The sequence below is a fragment of the Ctenopharyngodon idella genome, chromosome 9 (genome assembly GCF_019924925.1).
Source record: "Ctenopharyngodon idella isolate HZGC_01 chromosome 9, HZGC01, whole genome shotgun sequence".
Classification (NCBI taxonomy): Eukaryota; Metazoa; Chordata; class Actinopteri; order Cypriniformes; family Xenocyprididae; genus Ctenopharyngodon; species Ctenopharyngodon idella.
The window spans coordinates 3,678,798-3,703,530 of NC_067228.1; the positions used below are offsets into that span (position 1 = coordinate 3,678,798).

General features: G+C 37.8%; 1 protein-coding gene across 3 annotated transcripts in view; it reads right to left on the minus strand.

The window, feature by feature from the left end:
* The window catches only part of grb14 (growth factor receptor-bound protein 14), an 85,780-nt gene that overhangs the window by 44,789 nt on the left and 16,258 nt on the right, over positions 1 to 24,733 (minus strand). For 2 of the 3 annotated variants that reach the window (XR_007931566.1, XM_051905166.1), the window contains exons 1-2: positions 21,974 to 22,662; positions 15,586 to 15,712 (exon numbers count right to left, since the gene is read on the minus strand). Coding sequence is in view for 1 of the 3 variants with exons in the window: in XM_051905166.1 (XP_051761126.1) it covers positions 15,586 to 15,712; positions 21,974 to 22,152 (306 nt within the window). In the remaining 2 variants the exon portion in view is untranslated. Of the gene's footprint in view, positions 1 to 15,585; positions 15,713 to 21,973; positions 22,663 to 24,733 lie in introns of those variants that run through there. The other variant, XR_007931567.1, reaches the window with a different exon arrangement.

Consider the following 24,733-nt stretch of genomic DNA (forward strand, 5'->3'; position numbering starts at 1 on the left):
TGTTAATACGTTTGCATATTGTTGGGCCTATGCAATTTGCAGTAATATTACTTTTTAAAGACATTTTTGACCATTGTATAATAAACTATGGTGAGTCGCCACTTCATGTCCAATGTGAAATCTGAGTCCTGAAGCAAAACAATCTGAAAACCAGTGATGTATTCTCACACCATCCCCCATAAACACACACACACACACACACACACAAATAAACACATGTATTCTCACACCATCCCCCATAAACACACACACACAGTTTTCTAATCCCACTCTCACTTATCAAGCGCAATCTGCAGTCAGACTCTGTTCATACAGCATGTCCACACAAGCTCCACGAGCTGTTAAGATCAGAACAGAATTCCATCATCTTCTCATCCTCCACGGCACTGACCAGAGACACACACACACAGAGAGAGAGAGAGAGCGGCTCAGTGTCTTTATCAGCAATGGGCAGTGGTAGCACAGACAGTCAGGCGCTACAACTTATCACAGAAATGGAGAGAAAAAAATAAAAATAATAATCAAAATGACTGAAGCAACTGATAAGACAGTCTCTTCGATTCTCAAAACACTGACCGACTCAGACACAGCGGCCTTGACCGTCCCTGAGAGCCAAACAACAGAGCAGTGTGCTAGAGCTGGTGATACACACATCTACATCTAGCTCAACAGCAATACTAAATATCACCGGCCACTTTATTAGGCACACCTTCCTAGTACCGAGTTGGACCTCTTTTGCCTTCATAACTGCCTTAATTCTTCATGGCAGAGATTCAACAAGGTGCTGGAAATGTTCCTCAGAGATTTTGGTTTATATTGACATGATAGCATCACACAGTTGCTGCAGATTTGTCAGCTGCACATCCATGATGTGAATCTCCCGTTCCAGCACATCCCAAAGCTGCTCTGTTGGATTGAGATCTAGTGGAGGTCATTTGAGTTTAGTGAACTCATTGTCATGTTCAAGAAATCAGTTTGAGATTATTTGAGCTTTGTGACGCGAGTTATCCTGCTGGAAGTATCCTTCAGAAGATCAGAAAGGGATGGACATGGTCAGCAACAATACTCAGGTAGGCTGTGGCGTTTAAACGATGCTAAATTAGTACAAAGAGGCCCAAAGTGTACCAAGAAAATATACATTACACCACCAGCAGCCTGAACCGTTGAAGGAACGATGGATCCATAATTTCATGTTGTTCACGCCAAATTCTGACCGTACCATCTGAATGTTGCAGCAGAAATCGAGACTCATCAGACCAGACAATGTTTTTCCAATCTTCTATTGTCCAGTTTTGGCGAGTCTGTGTGAATTGTTGCCTCAGTTTGCTGTTCTCAGCTGACAGGAGTGTCACCGGTGTGTCTTCTGCTGCTGTAGTCCATCTGCTTCAAGGTTGGACGTGTTGAGCGTTCAGAGATGCTCTTCTGCAGACCTCGGTTGAAATGAGTGTTTATTTGAGTTACTGTTGCCTTTCTATCAGCTGAACCAGTCTGACCTCTGGCATCAACAAGGCATTTACACTCACAAAACTGCTGCTCTTTTTCTCTTTTTCTGACCATTCTCTGTAAACCCTAGAGATGGTTGTGCATGAAAATCCCAGTAGATCAGCAGTTTCTGAAATACTCTGACCACCCTGTATGACACCAACAAAGTCACTTAACCCTTGTGCGACATTATGGATATTTTTGTCTTTTTCAGTTTTGTTTATTTGATGATTTTGCCTGTGTTAATGCCAACTGCATACATTTTGGCACAAGTGTGAATTTTTATAAGAATTTTACTATTTCACCCCCATTTCCTTTAAAAAAATCTGGTACTGCGCCCAAACAAAATCTTACCGAAAGCTAATTTTTTGAGATATCAACCTCAAATTTGGAACACAACTTATATAGATTAATGGCTTCAATTTTTTTTAGCAGTTTTAGAGTTCAGCATGTTTCATAAAATATATATTTTATATAAAATAACGGTCGTAAATCATTTTAATAAAACCTCTATAACTTTTTTTGTTTCACTTTTTAAACTTTTTTTACTTCCTAAGGGTCTTCTTTAAAATGAGACTAAACTTAAGTCTGTGCTCCCAAGCTTCAAATTTTAATGACAGTTTTTGGACATGGACATTTTTGTCCTCTGTGGACCTAAGTGTAACTTTTTTAATTGACACACAAAGGTTAAATCATCTTTCTTCCCCATTCCAATGCTCAGTTTGAACTTCAGTAGATCGTCTTGATCATGTCTACATGTCTAAATGCATGTCATGTGATTGGCTGATTAGATATTTGTGTTAACGAGCAGTTGAACAGGTGTACCTAACAAAGTGGTAAAAAATATTTAATATATAATATAAAAAAATATATATATATAAAAAAAGCAAACAAAAATGCGGAAATCCACCTGGTTTGTCATATTTCTTTGAACCTTTGTAATATGTGAAAGTGAGTTGAACATCTGACCTTCCAGTAACATCTTTTAAGAATGTTTGAACAAAAATACCTGAAAACAAAAATGTCACACTGTCAAAAAACTACATTTCGAAAACTAACAGTCACTGCGGAAAATGATGTCACCATCATGATGCAATTTTATTGGAGCTGCAATTTCAAAGTTTTCTGACATGTCAAGATGTAATTTTGCTTCTCTAGTAAATGTATCTTTATTTAAGAATAAGATATTTCTGCTGGAAACACACACACACACACACACACACACACATACATACACACAAATACACACAAATACATACACACACAAAAAACTAAGAAAATCACAAACTAAGAAAAGCTAATGTACTAGTGATGCTTACCCTAACAAACCTCTAATATCAGTACAAAGCAGCCTTGCAGACACTGTAAGAAGGAGTTAAAATGCTGAGAGGCAAATCTAGGGCAGATTCCAGCTGAGATTCTTAAGGCCTTGTTCTGGATGGCAGTTCTGGGATCATGTATCACGTCTCCAGACATGTGTAGGACACGCAGGCTTGCCGGAGCGGGACACAGATAGCCCCTCTGCAGCAGACATACTCATGAGTCATAAGCTTAAAGCGAACACCAGCACGTCTGCAGGCCATGTGTCTGTCTGCCTGCCGAGAATCCACAAAACTGCAGCATGTCTCTCTAGACACGTCTTTTTCTCTCTTTTCAAGGATCTTGTTTCACTCCCTCTCCTCTTAAAGACGGTTTGACCGTCAACTGTCATTCACAAACCTCATTTAGCTGCGTCTTGCATCTTTTGAGCACTAAATAGTTGTTAATTACTAAAAATAACTAAAATTATTCTTCGAGCAAGTATTACTGCAGGTTGCTTATGTTTGCCAAGCAATGTTGTAACTCAGTGCATTAATCAGATCACATTTTACTTCAGAACAAAAAGAAATAAATAGTTGATTAGCCTATTTTTAGGACCAAAAACACAGATTAGGGGATATAATATACAGTTTGTACATTATAAAAATCATTGGACGCCATTGAAAAGAGTCATGTGATCATGGTTGGATCATTCGCCACCATCATTTTTTCAATGACGTATGACTCTTATTGACAGGGAAATATCCGATCTGTCTTGTTACATGGCAGACGCAAATGCACGTGCAATTTATATCAGATTTATTTCCACATATGAATGAGGCCTGTAACTGATATGAGAATATTGGAATCCATGTGCTTTTTTACTGCTTACACGTTTGTGGGTCATATCTGATCTGTGCCACACATCGGAATTGGGTCACTTGAACCATGTAATGTAAATGCAGCCATTACCATTATATCTATGGAAAGTCCCCATAAACATAGAAACCCATCTGTGTGTGTGATAGTAATTAAATAACATCAATTGGGAAAGCAAACAATAAGACAAAGGGCTTCATTTATTTGCTCAAAAATACAGCAAAAACAGTAATATTGAGAAATATTATTGCAATTTAAAATAACTGTTTTCTATTTTTTTATATATATATATGTTCAATTTATTCCTGTGATCAAAGCTGAATTTTCAGCATCATTACTCCAGTCTCGACTTTTTATCTCACAATTCTGACTTTCTTTCTTTATAAAAAGTTATAAACTCACAATTGCGAGTTATAAAGTCAGAATTAAGTTATAAAGTCAGAATTGCGAGTTATAAAGTCAGAACTGTGAGTTATAAAGTCAGAACTGTGAGTTATAAAGTCAGAATTGCGTGATATAAAGTCAGAATTGTGAGTTATAAAGTCAGAATTGCGTGATATAAAGTCAGAATTGCGTGATATAAAGTCAGAATTGTGAGTTATAAAGTCAGAATTGCGAGTTATGAAGTCAGAATTGCGTGATATAAAGTCAGAATTGCGTGATATAAAGTCAGAATTGTGAGTTATAAAGTCAGAATTGCAAGTTATAAAGTCAGAATTGCGTGATATAAAGTCAGAATTGTGAGTTATAAAGTCAGAATTGCGTGATATAAAGTCAGAATTGCGAGTTATAAAGTCAGAATTGTGAGTTATAAAGTCAGAATTGCGTGATATAAAGTCAGAATTGCGAGTTATAAAGTCAGAATTGCGTGATATAAAGTCAGAACTGTGAGTTATGAAGTTAGAATTGTGAGTTATAAAGTCAGAATTGCGAGTTATAAAGTCAGAATTGCGTGATATAAAGTCAGAACTGTGAGTTATGACGTTAGAATTGTGAGTTATAAAGTCAGAATTGCGTGATATAAAGTCAGAATTGCGAGTTATAAAGTCAGAATTGCGTGATATAAAGTCAGAATTGCGAGTTATAAAGTCAGAATTGCGAGATATAAAGTCAGAATTGCGAGTTATAAAGTCAGAATTGCGTGATATAAAGTCAGAATTGCGTGATATAAAGTCAGAATTGCGAGATATAAAGTCAGAATTGCGAGTTATAAAGTTAGAATTGCGAGTTATAAAGTCAGAATTGCGTGATATAAAGTCAGAACTGTGAGTTATGAAGTTAGAATTGTGAGTTATAAAGTCAGAATTGCGTGATATAAAGTCAGAATCGCGAGTTATAAAGTCAGAATTGCGTGATATAAAGTCAGAACTGTGAGTTATGAAGTTAGAATTGTGAGTTATAAAGTCAGAATTGCGTGATATAAAGTCAGAACTGTGAGTTATGAAGTTAGAATTGCGAGTTATAAAGTCAGAATTGCGAGTTATAAAGTCAGAATTGCGTGATATAAAGTCAGAATTGCGAGTTATAAAGTTAGAATTGCGAGTTATAAAGTCAGAATTGTGAGATATAAAGTCAGAATTGTGAGTTTATATCTCGCAATTATGAGAAAAAAGTCAATTACCTTTTTTTTTTTTTTTTTAGTGGTGGAAACAAGCTTCCATAATATAATGTGCCCTTGATAAATGAAAGTATTAATTTCTTTCAAAAAACAAAAATCCAAACAAACTTTTGAACGGTAGTGTATATAAATGTGTTGGGTCACCACTCTACTGCGTAGAATCTCTGGACAGAACCAAGTTCTGTGTAAATCGTTCATTTAAATCATTCTTTAAAATGGTTTCATGAATGTTTTGCACAGATATTTGTTCTTCTGGTGTTGAATGGTCATGAATGAGGCTCACTATGTGTAATTAAACATGAGCGGTTTTCTCACTGCACGCATTGTTTTCAGCACGCTGGAGCAAAATGTCTCATTTTCATGTGAGCGTTACTCTCCAAGATGTGCGACGTGAGAAAGGGGAAGTACAGTGAGCGGGAACACTCCTAGCCAGGAAGACACATCACGTCTGTTTGTGTTTAAAGTTCATGAAAAGAGAGCTGGGTATTCTCAAAGTTACATTCTGTCTTGGGAAGACAAATTTAGCGAACTCAGCAAATAAAGCAAGGCCAAACGGTGGTGCAGAGAATGAGGGAGCGATAGCATTTATGGCTAATAATAACTTGTCCGTTGCCTTGAAATATAGCAGCATGTTCCAAGTCAGTGTCGGGGGAAGCGAGTAACCCCTGGTCCTTGAACTATAATGGGCAGTGTTGAGTCGTGCTGAATGAAGCTGTAATTTGCTCAGCCGCGGTTCAGGCTTACATAATCGCTATAAGATGATATGCGCCAGAGTGCCTTCTTAACTATTACAGCGATAAGAGAGATGAGAGACGAGACGCTGAGATAAGACTTCTGACGGACAAATTGCCTGTATTCTATAATGCATGTGTAATTATATTTTCAACACACAATCCCATAAATATGAGTTACAGAGACTTAAACAGTTTAAAATTAACATTTTGTCATCATTTGATTTTCTCACAACAAAATTACTAAAATTTTAACTAAACTAAAAACTAATTCAAAATATTAAATAAAAACCTATAATAGTAAGGTGAAATTGGGACACTTTTTACCATTGAGATGACTTGGAAAAAGAACATCCTGAATTAACTTGATGAAACTAAAATCACACTAGTCTGAGCTTTTGCTATTTAAATTTTTAAAGTGCCCCTATTATGCAATTTTAAAGGTTGCTAATTTTGTTTCCAAGGTTCAAAAACATTTTAAAGGGGACATATCATGAAAATCTGACCTTTTCTGTGTTTAAGTGCTGTAGTCCCTGTGAGAAACGTGAGAAAGGACAACCCAGTAACTTTGTTTTGGTAAGCCTTTCTCTGCAAGCATGTGAAAAAACAAGCCGCTCAGATTTCACTCCCCTTGTGACGTAGAAAGTTGATCTTATTATAATATTACCACCCCTTAATCTGCACGTTTCCACCCACGGTGCCGCCATTTTGTTTTCGCATGCGAGGCAAAACTGCAGATAATGAAAATGTAAGTATTTTTAAGTAATGCAATGTGTTTCTTCGGTTCAGGCAGCTCCACTTTCCGTGTGCTGTCCTTTAGCCTCCATACGCTCTATTATTTTATGCTAGCACAAACAAAAGTTGTGATTGACAGAAATGTATCGTTGTTATTTATGACTTGCCCACAAAACAGGTTAAACTACTAATGTGATGTCATTTTACACCAGACTGCTTCACAAACGAGGGTCAATTCAACGCTGGATTTGCTTAGCTTCTTCCTGAGTCTCTCCATGAGTGTCCGACTCCTTTTTGAACAATATAAGACTGAACACCGTTACTGACAATCCTCATTTTAGCTGTGTGAGATTCTCCAGCTTTGTTGTTGTTGAGCAACCGAAGTGCGAGCTGTTAAAGCTCCACCCTCTTCTGGAAAGGGGGCTGGGAGCAGCAGCTCATTTGCATTTAAAGGGACACACACAGAAGCGGCGTGTTTTTGCTCACACCCAAATAGGGGCAAATTTGACAAGCTATAATAAATGATCTGTGAAGTATTTTGAGATTAAACTTTACAGACACATTCTGGGGACACCAGAGACTTATATTACATCTTGTAGAAGGGGCAGTATAGGTCCCCTTTAATTTTCTCATAATATACACTGCAGCATCACCTCATTTCTCAGAGCGTCTGAAAACAGTTCATTTGAAGATTCGGCCTCTCTAAACCCCTCCTTTCTGCAAGCTACTATGCTCTGATTGGTCAGACAGCTCAGTCTACGCTTACAGTGCATGTCAGAAACTAAACCCCTATTACCATATCTGAATTTCAGCTCCAGATCTTCCTCAGCGCTTGAGACACAGAGATACGAACAGTAACAATGACGTCGTTTTTTCCGTATATCAATTCCAGCGAGAATCCTCATCCTTTGGAAATGCAAAGTGTATTTGCAGCTCTGAAAACAGCTTCTCTGCATGTCGACAACACAAATCAAACCAGGTCTGGGCAACAACTACAGTGTTTGAGGGTGGGGCAAAGTAGATGTAGTTCAGAATTGACTCTTTCTTTTAGGAGACAACTTTATTTGTCGTGCACTTTGATCTTTAAAACTTTGCAGACCTTTTACGTTCACAGACAGCTATATTACACAATACATGAAAGGTTATATTCAGAAAAGCATAATAGGGGCAAGAACGGACAAAAAGCACCATAAAAGTATCATACCAATAGTCAATTTTCCCCTCAGCTATCACTCTATATTGCAGTCACATATAATTAAAGCTGTGATCAGTCATGTGACATGCAATGGTGGACAGTAACAAAGTATTTTTACATTTCACAAAAATATATTGTTTGTCATTATTTTAAAGTAAAGAAATCGAGAATTACAATGTCATCATTCATTCTTTGAACTGATTCTTCTCAGTGAACAGGTTCACAATTTGCATTAAATGATTAATTTGTGAATTGAATCGCAGTAGTTAACAACTCACTGATTCAATGACCAGAAGGGAGCGAATCTTTAGTTCAACTCATTGAACTGATCATGTCCAACTCAAAATGAGTCAAAAACTGGGAGTAATGTGATCTTTAGTGCACTCATTTTGTGTTTTAAAGAGGCAAGAAAACAATACAGGGGTTGAATTGACATAAGGAATATAATGCTGAATAGAAAAGCATATACCTAAAGGAAAAAAGGGTGAGTAAATTTCATAATTTACTCACTCTCTTTTGCTTTAAGTATATGCTTTTCTGTTCACAGGGTCTTTTCAAGAAGTTCTCAGTGTTTTGTGACACATAATGCAGTGGAAGACTATCATTGTCCAGATCACTCTCATGGAACATTGACTGTGGGGTATAAAACAGTTTCACTGCATATGGATCAACTCAAGTGTGAAAACGGATCAGGGCTGGTGTCTGGGAGAGGTTAGCGAGGCCGAAGACAAGGAGAGCACAGCTGACGCACCCAGAGGGCTCTGAGACAGCACTTCTAACTCTATGGGCCTTTGTCATGTAAATGTACCATGACACTGCAAGCACAGAAGTGCTTTCTCACGACTGAAATAGCTTTTAAAGACCACGTAAAATAAAGCCTTGCCAATGGCCAGGGCCTCTGGGCTAAGCTGGTAATATAAAAAGCATGGGACGAGGCTCTGTTTTACATCAGTGTAATTAATCTAGAACGTTTGTGGTGAGATGCTTTTCTTGCAAAGTGGCAACAAACCATGTGTTCTGAAGCGAAGGCCTTGTGGGTTTGATATCGGTAAAATGCTGCCCTCTTGATGCCAATGACAGCCACATGCTTTGCTTTATGCCCACCTAGAGGAAAGTTTATTGCTCTTGCATATCTCCATGTCCCAGTTACTGTCTTTCATTGATGTCCCAATCAAGTTTTTTGTGCCCCCAGTCCGAGCCGAGCCATTTATTATTGAGTATCTGCTGATACAGAGTCTTGATCTGATCCAATGTATACAGGGCCGTGCAGAGAGCTTCTCAGGGGCTCAAATGTGAGAAAGGGACATCTATCACTACAGAGTAATTCCAATATAACAATTACTACAGTAATTATACTTATAGGCCTATATTATTATATAACTATATGTATATATGTGTATATACACATACATACTGTATGAAGACATTGGTAGACATTTCAATAGTAGACACTGTAAAAAGACAATGATGAATATAGAACTACTGATATAAACTTCTTGTATTTTATCAGACAGTTTGACGAAAGATAAAAATAAACAGTAAATAAACTACTTTCAAGTGATTCGCTACAAAAGTTTACATCAAATACCATAGCTAATTTCATTGGTTAAGGTTAGGGTGGAGGGTAGGGTTAGGGATTAGTGTTTGGTGTTATCATTTTCACATCCAGCACCCACATTGTTTAAATAGCAAATGCACTCGCGCCCATCTGTTCGCCCATGGGCGTGCTGGTCTGAAAACGAGGTGTGTTCAGGCACATTGTTGGCGTGTTGCTATTTTGAGGCAACTGAAAACAACTGTGCCATTGACCAACTGAAACCTGCTCTAAAGTCAATGACGCAGTATTTTTTGGTTATTTAAAGGGCACATTAGTAATATGTGCCTATAGGCGGGTGCACAACGCACGTACACTCTGCTTATTACACACACAAACATGGCAAATATTAAAAAAATAAAAGGATTACAATGTAAAAGATTATTATTGTGTACATAAAGATAAAAATGCCTTCATGTCGTAATGGATGGTCATTGCATTTATCAGAATTACCTACTTGCAGTAATAATGAATGAAGTTAGCTAATATTTGACCAATCGTGGCAATACACACATGTATTTAAACTGACTCATCAGGTTGAGGATGTCTATATTCTGCCATGTAAATAGCGAATCCGCCATGGTGCGAGCGCACATGGCTTTTAAAGGGAATGGGAGATGAAACCATGATTGGTTTATTGCACGTTACGCCCAAAAAACACACCCGTGATTCATTAAGAGACTAGATACAACCCATTTGGACCACGCACCTGGTGCGCCGACCATTTTTTTTGGTCGTTAAACTAGCAAAAGTGGATTGGGACACGCCCTAAGTGCACCTGCACCATGTGCTTCAGACCATGCACTTAGATCGTTAAAATAGGGCCCTGTGATTGATATGACCAATGAAATCTTTAAAATCGGCTGCGGGACGGAGTTTCTGCTGAACTGGTTTAGGGGAAAAAAAACATGTGCTAAACACAGAAGCTCAAACGTGTGTGTGTGTGCGTGTGAGGCACTAGAGCAGACCACATTGGTTCTCACGCATCACGCAAGCACAATTTAAGCTTCTTCTTTGCCTTTTAATGGTGGTTGGCAAACCCACTTGAATGCGCATACTGCCACCTACTGCACGGCAACTGAGTGAGAGCTGACGTAAAATAAAGGATGATAGCAATCAGTTAAAAAATGCTTAATAGGTCCCAATACAGATCCTTTAGATCGGCTCAGGACATCTCTAATTGAATCGTCAACTTTGTCTCAGGTGTTTCCTGTAAAATCCCTTAGGAGAAATAAAAGAAGAAATTAATTAATTATGGATGTGACATTGTGGACATTATGGATGCATAAAACTTCTTTTTTTTTTCAAAATTGACTAGTTGGTTTATCTGACTTTCAGAAACTGGTTAGGCTGGTTTTCAGTTCACCTAATCCAAGTTACCCGGGCAAGAAATCGCATTATTATTTTGTATATACAGTATATTGAAATATTGGTTACCTATATATATTGAAGGGGGGGTATCACACACAGTTTCTGCCAATCTCATGTTAATCTTGAGTACATATAGAGTAACAATGCATCCTTCATATCTCGGAAAAGTCTTTAGTTTTGTCATATTTATAAAATATAGATACGCTAAACCGAGTCTTTCCGGAAAAAGCAGAGATCCTGGAGGCGTGTCTGCTGTCAGTCCCGTGGGTGGAGCTAAAGAGTCACAGTGCGCGCAGCTTCTGCGTAGAGATGTCTCCTAGCTGCGACATCATTATAAATACAAAAGGAACAAAAAAGTTTGTGTTGTTTACATTACATGCACTTGGGCGCCGATTGCCAACAAAACACAGACATCTGATGCAGCTTTACTCACCACCCGCGATCTGCAAATCCAGCGCCGAACTGGGACTTGTTTACAAAGTATTCATCACCGAATTCCCGGGAACAAACAAACATACATGCACAACTCCATTGCTGCCCCGGAAAAACAAACTTCATCCACTGTTCCCTTAATGCTGGGTTCTTTGGGAAGCTGAAAAGGGTAATCTTTCCCTCACAACCAAAAACTTCTTTTGCTGACAGGAGCTGCATCTCATTTCGGAGGCTGCATCCTTCGGAGGTCGCATTTGAAGGCTGAATACTTCATCTAGGATGTCATATTTAAGAAAAGTAACTGTAATAAAATTGACTGATATTTATTGTGAGGTGTAAAATACTGTAATTTCTTTCTTACGTTGCAATCTAATGGTTATTTTTCTTAAATGAGACTGCCTCGATGATGTATGCAGCCTTCAAAGGGTGCAGCCCCTGAATTGGGACACAGCCATTGTTGAAAAATCTCTTGGCTTCAGTATCCCGAACGAAGCGCGTTGATGGGCGGCTCTTACTCTTGTTCTGGGTGATGTGTACGCTTATCAGGGAGAAGTGCCTATACAAGGAATTCCAGCCTTTGTGACGTGCTAAAGGGCGATACTAGAAAAAAATTCTCCGAATCCCGTACCAAAACCAGAAGTAGTCATTTGGCACAGAAATACTCTGTCATACGTCCAACTCGTGTTTTGAAACTTTGGCCATGTTTAGCATGAGAATCCAACTCTTCAACAGTGTAAATAAGTCAGAATGCATGAAATAGCATTGCACCCCCCCTTTAAAATATCGGTTCACCTGACCCGAGTTACAAGATTTATATATATATATATATATATATATAAACAAAAGAAAGTCTCCATTGGCTCTGTCATTGGTGTCTAGAAGAAACAAATGAGATATTAAAGAGATTTGTGATTGTTTTACTATGAGTAGAGCAAAAATCTTTCACAATGAACATCAGAAGTGTTGAATTTACAAAAAAATGCAAAATTATCACCAAATCACACACACGACTGACACTTCACATGCAACAAATGAAGAAAGAAAATCTCCCACATTTACTTGCAGTGACTTTAAACCTAAAAACCAATACTCCAACACAGACAAGAGGGAATCATTAGCGTTGGGGTGAAGGGGGCGGCTGGGACAATGATCCAACACTTTACTCAAGCTCTCCACATCTATTCATCTGAGTCTCTGAGCAGTGTCTGGGGGCAGGGCAGGGCTATGATGTCATCGCTTTCTGCATGCTGACCGTGTGACTCAGACGTGCTGTCAGACAAACAGCTGTGCGCACTAACATTCTCCTTTTGTCCTGTGTGGGGCAACGTCTCAAAAGACCTGCCAATCAAAGCACCCTGGGACACAGACCTGTGCAGGAACTGACCCTTCGCTAAGCCCCGCCCTTTTGGTTATTATCACTAAGACAACCTTTACATACCATCGCATATGAATTAATTCAGTAATGTGCTTATAAAGTGACTGGATATTGTTCTTTTGGCACTGCAAAACATTTTATATCTGTCGTTTTTCTTTAAAAAATGTTGAATTACACAGTAACATGATTAAAAAGCACATAGACTGTCAATCAGAATGGATATAACCTAATCAGATAAAGGACCTGTAGTTGGACATTTTTACAATTTTACTAAAAGGTCTGTTAATTGCTAAAAACGTATAAACTATCAGACGACAGAAGGCATGTAGATGATTGTGTGCAACAGGTTTTTCAGCAGTTTTGATCATGTTGATCATTTAGAGGCCTTACAAATTTGTGTATCAAATATGATACAGTAGGATTTATAGGTTTAAAATACTGAAATGCAACGATCCTCCATAGATTTAAAAAGAGTATAAAAGCTTAGAAGAATCGATAAATGTAATAAAGCAGCAGTTGCTAAGGCACGATTGGTCAGTAATGTTTTAAAGGCAGGGCTTAGCAAAGGGTCAACTGCACCAACAAGAGCTCAGGAGGTCACCGAAGCTGCATTTCGCTGTCACAGCTGAAGCTTAAGTATTCCCCCTCCCCTAAATCATCCCAAAACAAAAACAAATCCCACATAATCCCATCAGCATACTCAAACAATAGCAGGCCAGGCATTGGAGAATTGCAATCAGCATCTAATGTGGTGAATCATGTAACAAGACCTGGATTGTATCTTGAGAGGACACTTCACTGCCCAAAAAGAAGAGTTCGCACAATCAAGCTCTTTAGATGATGTGCTACAGCAGTGATTCCCATTTTGCTTGGTTTGTTCCACATAGGTTGAATAGGCCAGGAACGCCGTCAATCACCCCAGCATCACCCCAGCCTGGTGCATTAGTCGCTGCAAATGTGCCCTTTTACAACGTGATTTTGCAGCATTGAGTATTGTAGCCAATCACAGGCATGTCTGTTGAAATGAGTTGTGAGAATCCACCCTATATTCCTCAAAACACTAAATGGGTTTAATGCCAGTTTAAAGGGGACATACCATGAAAATCTGACTTTTTCCATGTTTAAGTGCTATAATCGGTTCCCGGTGCATCGACCAACCCAGAAAACGTGAAAAGTACAACCCAGTAACTTTGTTTTGGTAAGCCTTTCTCTGCAAGCATGTGAGGTCCCCTTTAAAAACACGTGAAAATGATAAACTTTCTTGAGGAAGCACCACTGGCATGATCATTCAGATTATAGTTTTAGGGGGCTGGGATGACAGACCCCCTAAAAAGGGCCTAGAACCACCCCTGACTTCCAAAAACCAGCTGTTGTACTCTTTTTTGTGTTGCTGCCCAGCCCTGGACCATCTTTTAGGGCAGACGCAGTCTGGGTCATCACCTATCCTCTGCAAACTAGCACAGCAAAAAGTTTTCGTGACACTTCCACCCCATCCCCCTCTGGTTTTCCCTCCTTTTCAGCAATATACTGTGTACGTAATTGCTAGCCTCAGATATAATACGAGAGGGATCATTACTGCCAGCCTCAAATGTAATGAAGGCCCCCATAATGGCAAACTGCAAAGCCACATTATGACGGCACATTTCAATATGCTGTAATTTGCAGATTTTGCTGCAGGTCAAAGCTGTTCCGGATGGCCGTCCATAACATATATTTGTTATATAATAAGATCCACAAGGGTCTTGGTTTTCCCAAACCAGCATTGCAAGCAGATTGCATTGGCTGTATAAGTTCGGGAGTAAACTGGCTTTGAGGACGCATCTCTTATACAACTGATAACAAACTCGTCAAATACATCAGCATAACACGATCACAACAGTTCTCAGCTTTCATGATGCATAATGCACCAAGACTATCTCATAGAGAAAACAAAAGCTCTTCATAGTAAGTGATAAAAATCTATCTATCTATCTATCTATCTATCTATCGTCCGTCTATCTATCTCTCTGTCCGTCCGTCCATCCATCTCTCTGTCTGTCTGTTCATCCGTCCGTCTATCTATCTATCTATCTATCTATCTATCTATCTATCCATCTATCCATCTATGTTGCCTGTATAAAATCATAACCTTTAAACTTTCAAGTTTTTAAAACTATTTTAAACGTTGAGGTACGACTTTGTCAAGCTGACAAATCAAAGCATGTTTCAATGTACAATCCTTTTCTAATGATAAGTTCTGTTAAAAATATCTATATTGCCCTTTGCCATGCTTTTCCCTTGTTGTAGTACTGGATTAGAAACGTAAATCCAAAAATGGATAGATTCAGAATGCTGACACAGCAATTTCATTCCCCTGTCCCAGTTCATTTCCATTCCTGCTAAACCGGTTTAGCATCGCTCTGTTCCCTGCGTACGTCACTATCACTCTGGGGAGGTTTTCACATTCTGCCTGTTTATCAGTCTCTTCTGCATCTGTTTGTATGCAGCATTTCAGTCTCACTAGAGGTTTCTAATGTACTTACTGACTGGGAATCAAACTAAGACTAAGGTGAGGAAAGTTTCTTTTGGCTCCTGGACTTTTTAACCAAATAAGCAATCAATCAGTCAACCAATCAATCGCTTAACCATTAATTTATCAATCAAAGCAAATGCATATATGCGTCCTGATATGATACACTATGGCTCTGTTCCAAAAACTAGTGATATTTCTACGTAGGCAGCATTTTATGACACAAAAGCTGTTCCAAAAGGTAGGCCACCACCTAAGAATACTTCCAAAGAGAAGCCAATCCCATAATGCTCCCTATGTAGGCCATAGACAGCGAAGCAGCTCTTCTGAACAGTAGTGGCTTGAGTAAATCATGTATGCCTCACCTGAGTCGCACTGGTTTTGGTCCAGGGTAACAGACACTCAGACACTAGAGAGACAGCAGACGGCAGCAATTCTGGGAAGGGATTTGGGACGGGTCCAATTTGTGTATCATCCACCTCTCTACCTTTCCTGAGGAGAGAAAGAGAAACCAGTGATAAGAGACATGAATAAAAACAATGACATCATCCTTATTCCCATGACAAAAACCCAACAGGATTTTACATTTGGCTTTTGGATTATAAGCTTTGTGACCAAAAAAGTTTATGAATCTTACACGTTTTATTCATCGTGATACAAATGAACACAACTTTTATGAATTTTGAAGCATAAAAACAATTGCCAGAAGTAAAAAGCTAAACGTAGGCTATAAATGAAACACACCGCGGTCACATGACTTCAATGTCACCTTTAAGCTTCAAAAACATTTTCCCTGAAAGTTTGAGTTAGAATACATTGCAAAAGCGTGATTATAAACACAACAAGCAGACTAGCGTACTTGTTCGGCGTGATGCTATTTAATGTCACGGACGAACCTCTGTAGTCCCATTTAGCCAACTGTTAGCGACCGTAAAAGTAAAGTAAAAGCTTTAAAAGATTTAAAATCACAAGGGGGTATTGTATATGTCGTAGAATAAAAACCGCAAAATATCTTGAGCTTGTTTTCACATACCTTGTTTCAAGCATTCATCCAAAAACCCATTTAATAAACTTCAGGACAATGGAGCCAGAAGTGCTAACTCATTTCCAGGTTTTGGCCTACTAAAATCTGTAATCCTGCAGCACTTGTCATGAAAAATCGGGTCCACCCTCGAAATCGGGTCTCCCCAAACTGCCATCTGAATGATATTTATTTAAAATACCCGTATAGCTTTCCATATAATGCATAAGAAAACAAATTAGTGCATAATAAAGCCAACTGAACATAATTTCTCACACTTGATCAACTGTTAATTAATAAATAATAATTATAATAGCCTATTAAGTGAGTAATTGAACATAATTTATTTGTTTTATTTATAACTGAAAAATTCTGACATTTAACACATAATTTAAAACATAATTACTTTAAATATGATTGTGAATACATGTAGGGTAAGTGCAAATGCGTGTATAAACTAAGCTATCAAGCTAATCGGGTATCTCTATGCTATGCTAGTACATAAGCTAACTAATTCAGACATAAATGGTCATTATAACGTAGTTGAAACAGCATTTATCATAACATGATTTTGTAGAAACTGTAAACAGGCGCTAAAGAGAGTACCTATTAAAAGCATTTTGAACCATAGACTGTAAAAAAAATATGGATGTAGTGTCCGTGACGTCACCCGTAGATTTCTGAAGAGCATTTTTGAAGCGAAAATGAGGCCGCTGGCATCTTAGCAGCGCATCACTCCCGGATAACTGAAAATGGGCAAAGAGGCGGGACGTGGTTGGTTACTGAAACCACGCCCGCCTAGCTCGACGTGATCATGTTATCAGGCTAAGAAGCTATCTAACTATGTTAGATACTATCTAAAATATTAATAAAGTTAAGTTATATCATTTGAAAGTTCTAAACGTATACTGTCAATCTACGGTGTCTTTTTTACGATGTAGATGCTCCAGCACCAGTAATTGTAATTTGTGTTGGGTGTGCAAATAACAACATGAAAAATCAAACGGGACTTCATACCTTTATAATGAAATAGAGATCGCAAAATGAATCCAATCCGTTGCACTTGGGTAAAATGTCCATGAGTGTCCATTGAATAACAAAAAACAGTACTTTTTGTCCACAAAAACGTTAAATCCATGAAATATTGATATATTATCCATTGTTTGCATCACATTTCTTCTGAATGATCTGCTCTCTATCATCGTTCTTTAAGGAATTATGCAACCTGAGCAGCGTTTATGCATGATCGTATATATCTCACAAACAAATGAGTCCGCGCCCAAAGTATAATTTTTCAAAATGCAGCAGTTAAATATCCAAGCAGTGCTGTCGGAGTTTTATATCCTCCCATCATTGTCACTGTAGTAAATCTCAGACTCACGAACAAAACTTTTAGCCAACAACGTGTGTTTATCTTTCACATGCGTGCACATCTACACATATGCACATCTGTCTCTAGTCTCGACCATTAACGCAGCAAGCCATATTATTTTATAATTGTATATATTATTATTTTATAATTGTATAAAATAATCCCGAAAAAAGCACAAACACAGCAGAGATCCCAAATTCAGCGGATGGAATTAGCTGAGGTAACATGACGGCTCACAGACAGCAGCGGCAATCTACCTGTCACTCAAGTGACCACGCCCTTATTTATGCAGAACTTTAAGACTTAATATAATTTAAACGGATGAGTTATAAAAAAATTCACCCCCCTCAGAGTTGTCATGAAGGGCAAAATTAGCTGTATAGACCAAAACCACAATTTGATCCAGGCTGTAAACATGTTTTTTTTTCTGCTGTAAAGTTGGCCATTTTAACATGGGACTCAATGAGATTCTGCTTTCTTTTGGAGCCTGTCCCTAGCGGTCGATGAATAGCAGTTTAAGTCACTTCCGTATTGGCTTCAAGAGAAACTGGGGGAGGTTGCCGCTTGTTTTGAACCAGTGGGATCGTGTGGGGTCCTAATGGAGACCCTATTTTGGTGGGGGGGGGGGCAATTTGTCACTAACCTGGCAACTTGCCTTGGCAACTAGTTTTTTATATTTTATTTCAAGTAATGAAGAAGGTTTTTATGGTTTTAGTTTCAGTTAACGATAATAACCCTGTGTGAAATCACAAAGTACATCTGCAAAACTCAAATTTACCTCCTCAGGGAAAACTAGCGGCATCAAAATAGCACTTATCATGCATGTGAGACGCGAACGACATTTCATAAACCAGACGATCTGCATTCTCAGCGCAGCAGACAGCAGCTGTGTGAGGCAGAGGTTGATGTCATATGATGACAGACTGGATGACTGAAGTTCCGTCTCCCAGGCAACACAGTCTTCAGCCAGAGATGACTTCATCGGCTGTACCTGAACGATCCCCGGAGGGCCGGTGTAAAGCGAGGAGCGGCAGTCTGAAGCTTCGTGATCATGTGCTTATTTATAATCCGTTTAGAGAGTTCTGTTGATGGGTAAATCTCACAGAACACGTCGAGAACATGCACGGGTCGTATTTCACCACCTAAATTGAAAGTAATATTGTTTGCTTAAAGAAAATGAAGCTTGTTTGTAGGACCATTAAGAGATTTTTGAATTATTTTAATCCTGACATCGCATTTTCATTAATTTAATGAGGAAACAAATAATGCTAAATTGTAAAGTTTTAATACATAATTTTATTATTTATCGTACTGCCTTTTATATATGCTGAATTAAATATGAACATCATTATTTTGTAGTAATTTTTAATGCATCAGTTTTATAGTGCTAGGCTTTTTTTCCCTTTTGATACAATGAACATAATACAATGTGTATAAAGAGTAACTTGCAGTGGCTGCAAACTCATTTGTCAGTGTGTGTGTTTTGCTCTATTTCAGCTGGAACGCCCAACAAAGAGGAGGAATGGATACTTGAGAAGACTGAAGAGAGAGAGAGAGGGAGAGAGAGACTGCTTTTATATTCCTATTCACTGAAGCTTGCAAAAAGAAATATCCACAAAGTTTTTTATATATATATATATATATATATATATATATATATAGATTAAAATGTAATTTATTCCTGTGATCAAAGCTGAATTTTCAGCATCATTACTTCAGTCTTCAGTGTCACATGATCCTTCAGAAATCATTCTAATATTATGATTTGCTGCTCAAGAAACATTTCTGATTATTATCAATGTTGAAAACAGTTGTGCTGCTTCAGATTTCTGTGGATTCTTTGGTGAATTGAAAGTTCAAAAGAACAGCATTTATTTTAAATAGAAATCTTTTATAACATTATAAAAGCCTTTACTGTCACTTTTGATCAATTTAATGCATCCTTTCTGAACGAAAGTATTACTTTTTTTCAAAAAATAAAAATAAAAACATAAATAAAAAACATACTGACCCCAAACTTTTCGAAGCACACATTATATTTATGAATACTATCGCATCAGTATGATTTTTTTTCTAAATAAATTACTACTTTTATTCAACAAGGCCACATTCATAAGTAATTTATAATGTTATAATTCTATTTAACTTCTATAAAACTTTTTGTTCATCAAAAAATCATGAAATAAAATGTATCACAGTTTCCACAAATATATGAAGCAGCACAACTGTTTTCAACCCAGAACGTGATTTTGACTCTTCTCTAAATAGTCACATGGCATGGTTTAAAAAAATATATATCTCAGAGTTTTACAGATATCATTCTCAGATTTGAAATATAACAAGATCAGACTTGTGGCTTTAGATGCATTACATTTTTTGTCATAAAAATATTTCCTGAAAATTATTTTCTAAAACTTCACAACACATGTCAGCCTTTATACCTATTTTTCTTTATGATTGTAAAAATTCTTACTTCACTGTAAAAAGTGATAACCTGCAATCGTTATCTATTCCTATCTGAATTAAAGGCACAATATGTAATTTTTCGCCACTAGAGGTCACTTATTTAAAACAAAGGCGTAGCTTGATGACGCCTTCTTCACATCTACAGCCGGTGGAAAAGAATCCGATGAGACTCGGGCAGAAATCATATTAATGGATGAGCTAATGTATTAAAGATTTATTAACATTACTGTAGTATAAAGCAGGGTGTGGCTGAAAGCCATTGGAGTTGAACGAGGATGCTGAAGCGATTGCTAATGAGATACGAGCGCGACACACATCTCGAGAGCAGTGAAATTTTTATTATACCGTAGTCGCTTCTTCTGCTTCTTCCGGTCAAGCATATGTGGGGTAACGCAGAGCTGTTTTATCATATTAGACACATTTGTGTGTTGAAAGTTGTTATAATGCTACTCGATATTAGCCATGGTAAAACATGGTACTCGCTGTAAATCAAGAAAACGAGATTTAAACAATAAGACTTTCTGTGTTGGGCTATATAACATGATTAGTTTTCTGTTGATGAATGTATCCAAACAGTTGTTCACCTGTCTAATAAAACACACAATATATTAAAGCGTCTTTGGTGTTTCCATGGTTTCTACAAAATAAAACCGAGGGTAACGTGGGTATGATGTCATTGATAGGCGACGCATGGACACAATCCGTGTCCTGGTTAAAATTGCTTATTTCTCTGGATTTATACATTCTGGGAAACATCTAGGATATTGTAATTACACAAGTCAACAAAATATATAACACTGTTCTAGTGGTTTTTGGATATTTTAATCCAAAAATCTTACATATTGTGCCTTTAACCCATAGAATTGAATCTCAATTGTAAGTCGCTTTGGATAAAAGCGTCTGCTAAATGAATAAATGTAAATGTAAATCTAGTTTTGTTGGTATAAATGAATGTATTTAGGTTGATTCAGTGAAATTAGATCATATTTTTGACTTGAATATGTGTTTAATAATGTGTTTAATTCAGTTGTTTGTGTGTCTACATATGAGTGAGCTCAGTTGTTTGTTGGTTACGGCACAAATAAACACTTCAGAGTCCTCCTTCGAGGGCTGCATTCAAGCTGCACCGCCATGATCTCAGAGCTACCGTATCACAAACACGCAGAAGACGTGACATACAGTCGGGCCTCCGACTCGCGATTCCTCCCTAGAGCTGGAAAGTAGCAGGTGCTTGATTTGATTCCAGTGTCTGTGCTGTTGATGAGAACGTCTGTTTACAGGTACAAAGTCTACGCCGTTTTCACAGACCTAGCAGAGAGCACAAAGGCAGCACTATTCCTTGTCCGATCTGACGCGTTAATGATTAACCAGTAGGAAACGAGGTACGGTATCGACGTGGGGAACCTAGTGTCCTGAAGTTGTTTATTATACAGTGTGTACACATGCACTGTAAGAAAATGATTTCCTCTGTATTTTTGTCTTGTTTTCCAGTACAAATATCTAAACATTCTTAAATCAAGATACATTTACTGGAGATGCGCAATGACATAAGATATGTGATTTTTTTTTTTTTGTTGCTTAAAACAAGAAAAAATATCTGCCAATGGGGTCAGAAAAATAATCTTGTTTTCCCTTTGAATTAAGTTTGTTTTTCTGGCCCCATTTGGCAGATATTTGTTCTTGTTTCAAGCATTAAAACATGAAACATTTTTCAGAAAACAAGACCTACTATCATGTTATTTTGTTTCTCAAGTACATGTATCATGATTTAAGAATGTTTAGATGTTTGTACTGGAAAACAAGGCAAAAATACTAAATAAGAAAATCACTTTTTTTAGTATGCACACTTTTACGGACATTTGCATGCAGTTGCAATATTAAGTGTGTGTCCTACCTATTCCCCTTGAAGAGCGTGGAGACCGCAGCATTGGGTGGCTGCAAGGGCGAGCGCAATGGGATGAAGGCTGGCCCGACGACGTTCCCACTGCCTCTCGCTCCCCGAAATATGGCCGCTTTCTCCCCGAGGCTGCCAGAGGTGTGTGTCTCATCCAGGGAGTCATTCATAGCACTCATGGAGCCAGGTTACATCCAGCAGCTCATCTGGAGCACAAGACAGGACAGACACCATCAGGATAGGCCCGTGGAAGAGTGCGTTTGTGTGTGTGAAGTCAGCGTGCTCCTGCCACTGCCACAAAAACACACACGCACATGCACAAACGCATGCACACACACTCAGGATGTGCTGCCCCTGCATGGCAGGCCGTCCTAGCCTGGGAAGTAGATCCCTCCTTCCAAAACATGATCCGCAATAAAGTTATTTTTAACTCTATGACTCCTGAATGAGCTCGGCTCGCTCTTGTGCACGCACACACAAGCTGGGCTTTCTGGGCTTCTGTTTTCCTTTGCAGACCTGCTCGGACAGACAAAAGGTTTCTTGGTTATAGGTATGCAATGTAGCTCTGTAATGAGAGCTGGAGTTCGGCCAGACAGCAAAACCTACTGTTCCTTTGTCATGGACTTCACTCCGCTCTCTTCTCTTCTGGCCTGAAGCCAAGCGGCGAGGTTGACCTCTGTGTTTGTGTGTATCACTTCTGGACTGGGACTTATAAAGAGATCTGTACTGAAAACAAGAGCACTAGAGACCACTTTTCATAGAAAAATCATACTTTAGTGCACACTTCGCTCTTAAAAATGAAGGTTCTTTATTGGCATCTATGGTTCCATGATTTTCAATGCACAAAAGTCTCTTTAGATTTTTTTAAATATTCTTCAAACTAAAGGGAGATATTTTGGTAACACTTTCTATGAAGACCATGCTTATAATGAATTATAGCTCCATTTATACTTATTTATAAGCATTATTACTATTTTATAAACATATTTATAAAGACTTATTAAGACCCATACCACATTATAAGAACAGTTATAGTTACATTTATATTATTTTTATAATTACTTATAGGTCATGTATTTTCCTTTTCAATGCATGTTCATAATTCATTATACACTGATTTGTAAGTATTAATTAGTCCGTCGTATGGTTCCATGAATGTATTTATAAAGATGCAGCTTGCATTGCTATAATGTTATATTATAGTTACAATGATTCTTTATTCAGATTTATTTCTGTCAAATTAGTGAATATATTGTTATTAATAGCAGTGTTGTGTTCTTATAAATACTTTTTATGAGTAATAATAGTTACTAATCTCTATAAATGCATCATTGTTGGCTTTAAGTAAAGTGAAAACATAAATCAAATGTTAAGAAATCACGAATATGTGCTCATTTTGCATTTTAAGTTGCTTACTTGTAAATGTAACTAATGAACAACAATTCCTGTAATAAAAAATAAGAAATCAATAATACAAACAGTTGAAAAAAAAGTAACTTTTTTAATGTTACATACTAGCAAAACACTGCAGCAATATTTTTAAAGTATAATTCCAAACTGCTATAAGCAATACCATGCATATGGCTGAGGAGATATAGATTTTAACAAATCAAAATTACCATTCATTACCTCCGATGCAAACTTTAGGCATTAAAGACATAATAACTAGTTGATACAGCAAACAAGTGTCTCTGGAACTATTTTATATGTGATCATTTATAAATCAGTGTATAATGGCTTATGCGCCTGCACATTGAAAAAGCAAATGCATGGCTTATAAGTAATTATAAAAATAATGTAAATGTATCTATAACTGTTCTTATAATGCAGTATAGATCTTAATGAGTCTTTATAAATATATTTATAGAATAGTAATACTTACTTATGAATAAGTATAAATATGACTATAAATCATTATAAGCATGGTCTTCATAGAAAGTGTTACCGATATTTTCTTTTACAGAAATTGCTTTTTAAGGACTACAACAAATGGCTGGTAGGGACTACAACGAGCTTCTTCCCGGGTTGGTGACATCACAAACCCCAAAATTTACATAAACCCTGCCCCCGAGAACACGCAACAAAGGGGGTGAGGCCATGTTGGGCTGCTTTAGAGAAGAACTCCACAGCAACTCCACAGCAACTACATAAATTTATCCAAGTTATTAGTTTATAAGTTTATCCAATTTATATAAGTTTCATTCTAAAAGTTGTAACTTCTTCCTGAGTCTCTCCATCAGTGTCGACTCCGGTTTGAACAATGTAAGGCTGAACACCGTTACTGACAATCCTCATCTTGGCTGCGTGAGATTCTCCAGCTTTGTTGTTGTTGATCAACCGAAGCGTGAGCGGTTAAAGCTCCGCCCTCCCCTGGAAAGGGGGCCGGGAGCAGCAGCTCATTTGCATTTAAAGGGACACACACAAAAACTGTGTTTTTGCTCACACCCAAATAGGGGCAAATTTGACAAGCTATAATAAATGATCTGTGGGGTATTTTGAGCTGAAACTTCACAGACACATTCTGGGGACACCAGAGACTTATATTACATCTTGTAAAAGGGACATTATAGGTCCCCTTTAAGTTCTTGGGGAACCAAAAATGGTTCTTCTATGGCATCACTGCAAAAACCCATTTTTGGAATCTTTACATTTAGGAGTGTAGTTTTACATACTGTACTTCACAAATGATGGATCCACTGATACAGATACTGGCATCATTATTGGGTCTGATACTGAGCTCTTGTACTCGTACGTCTGTTG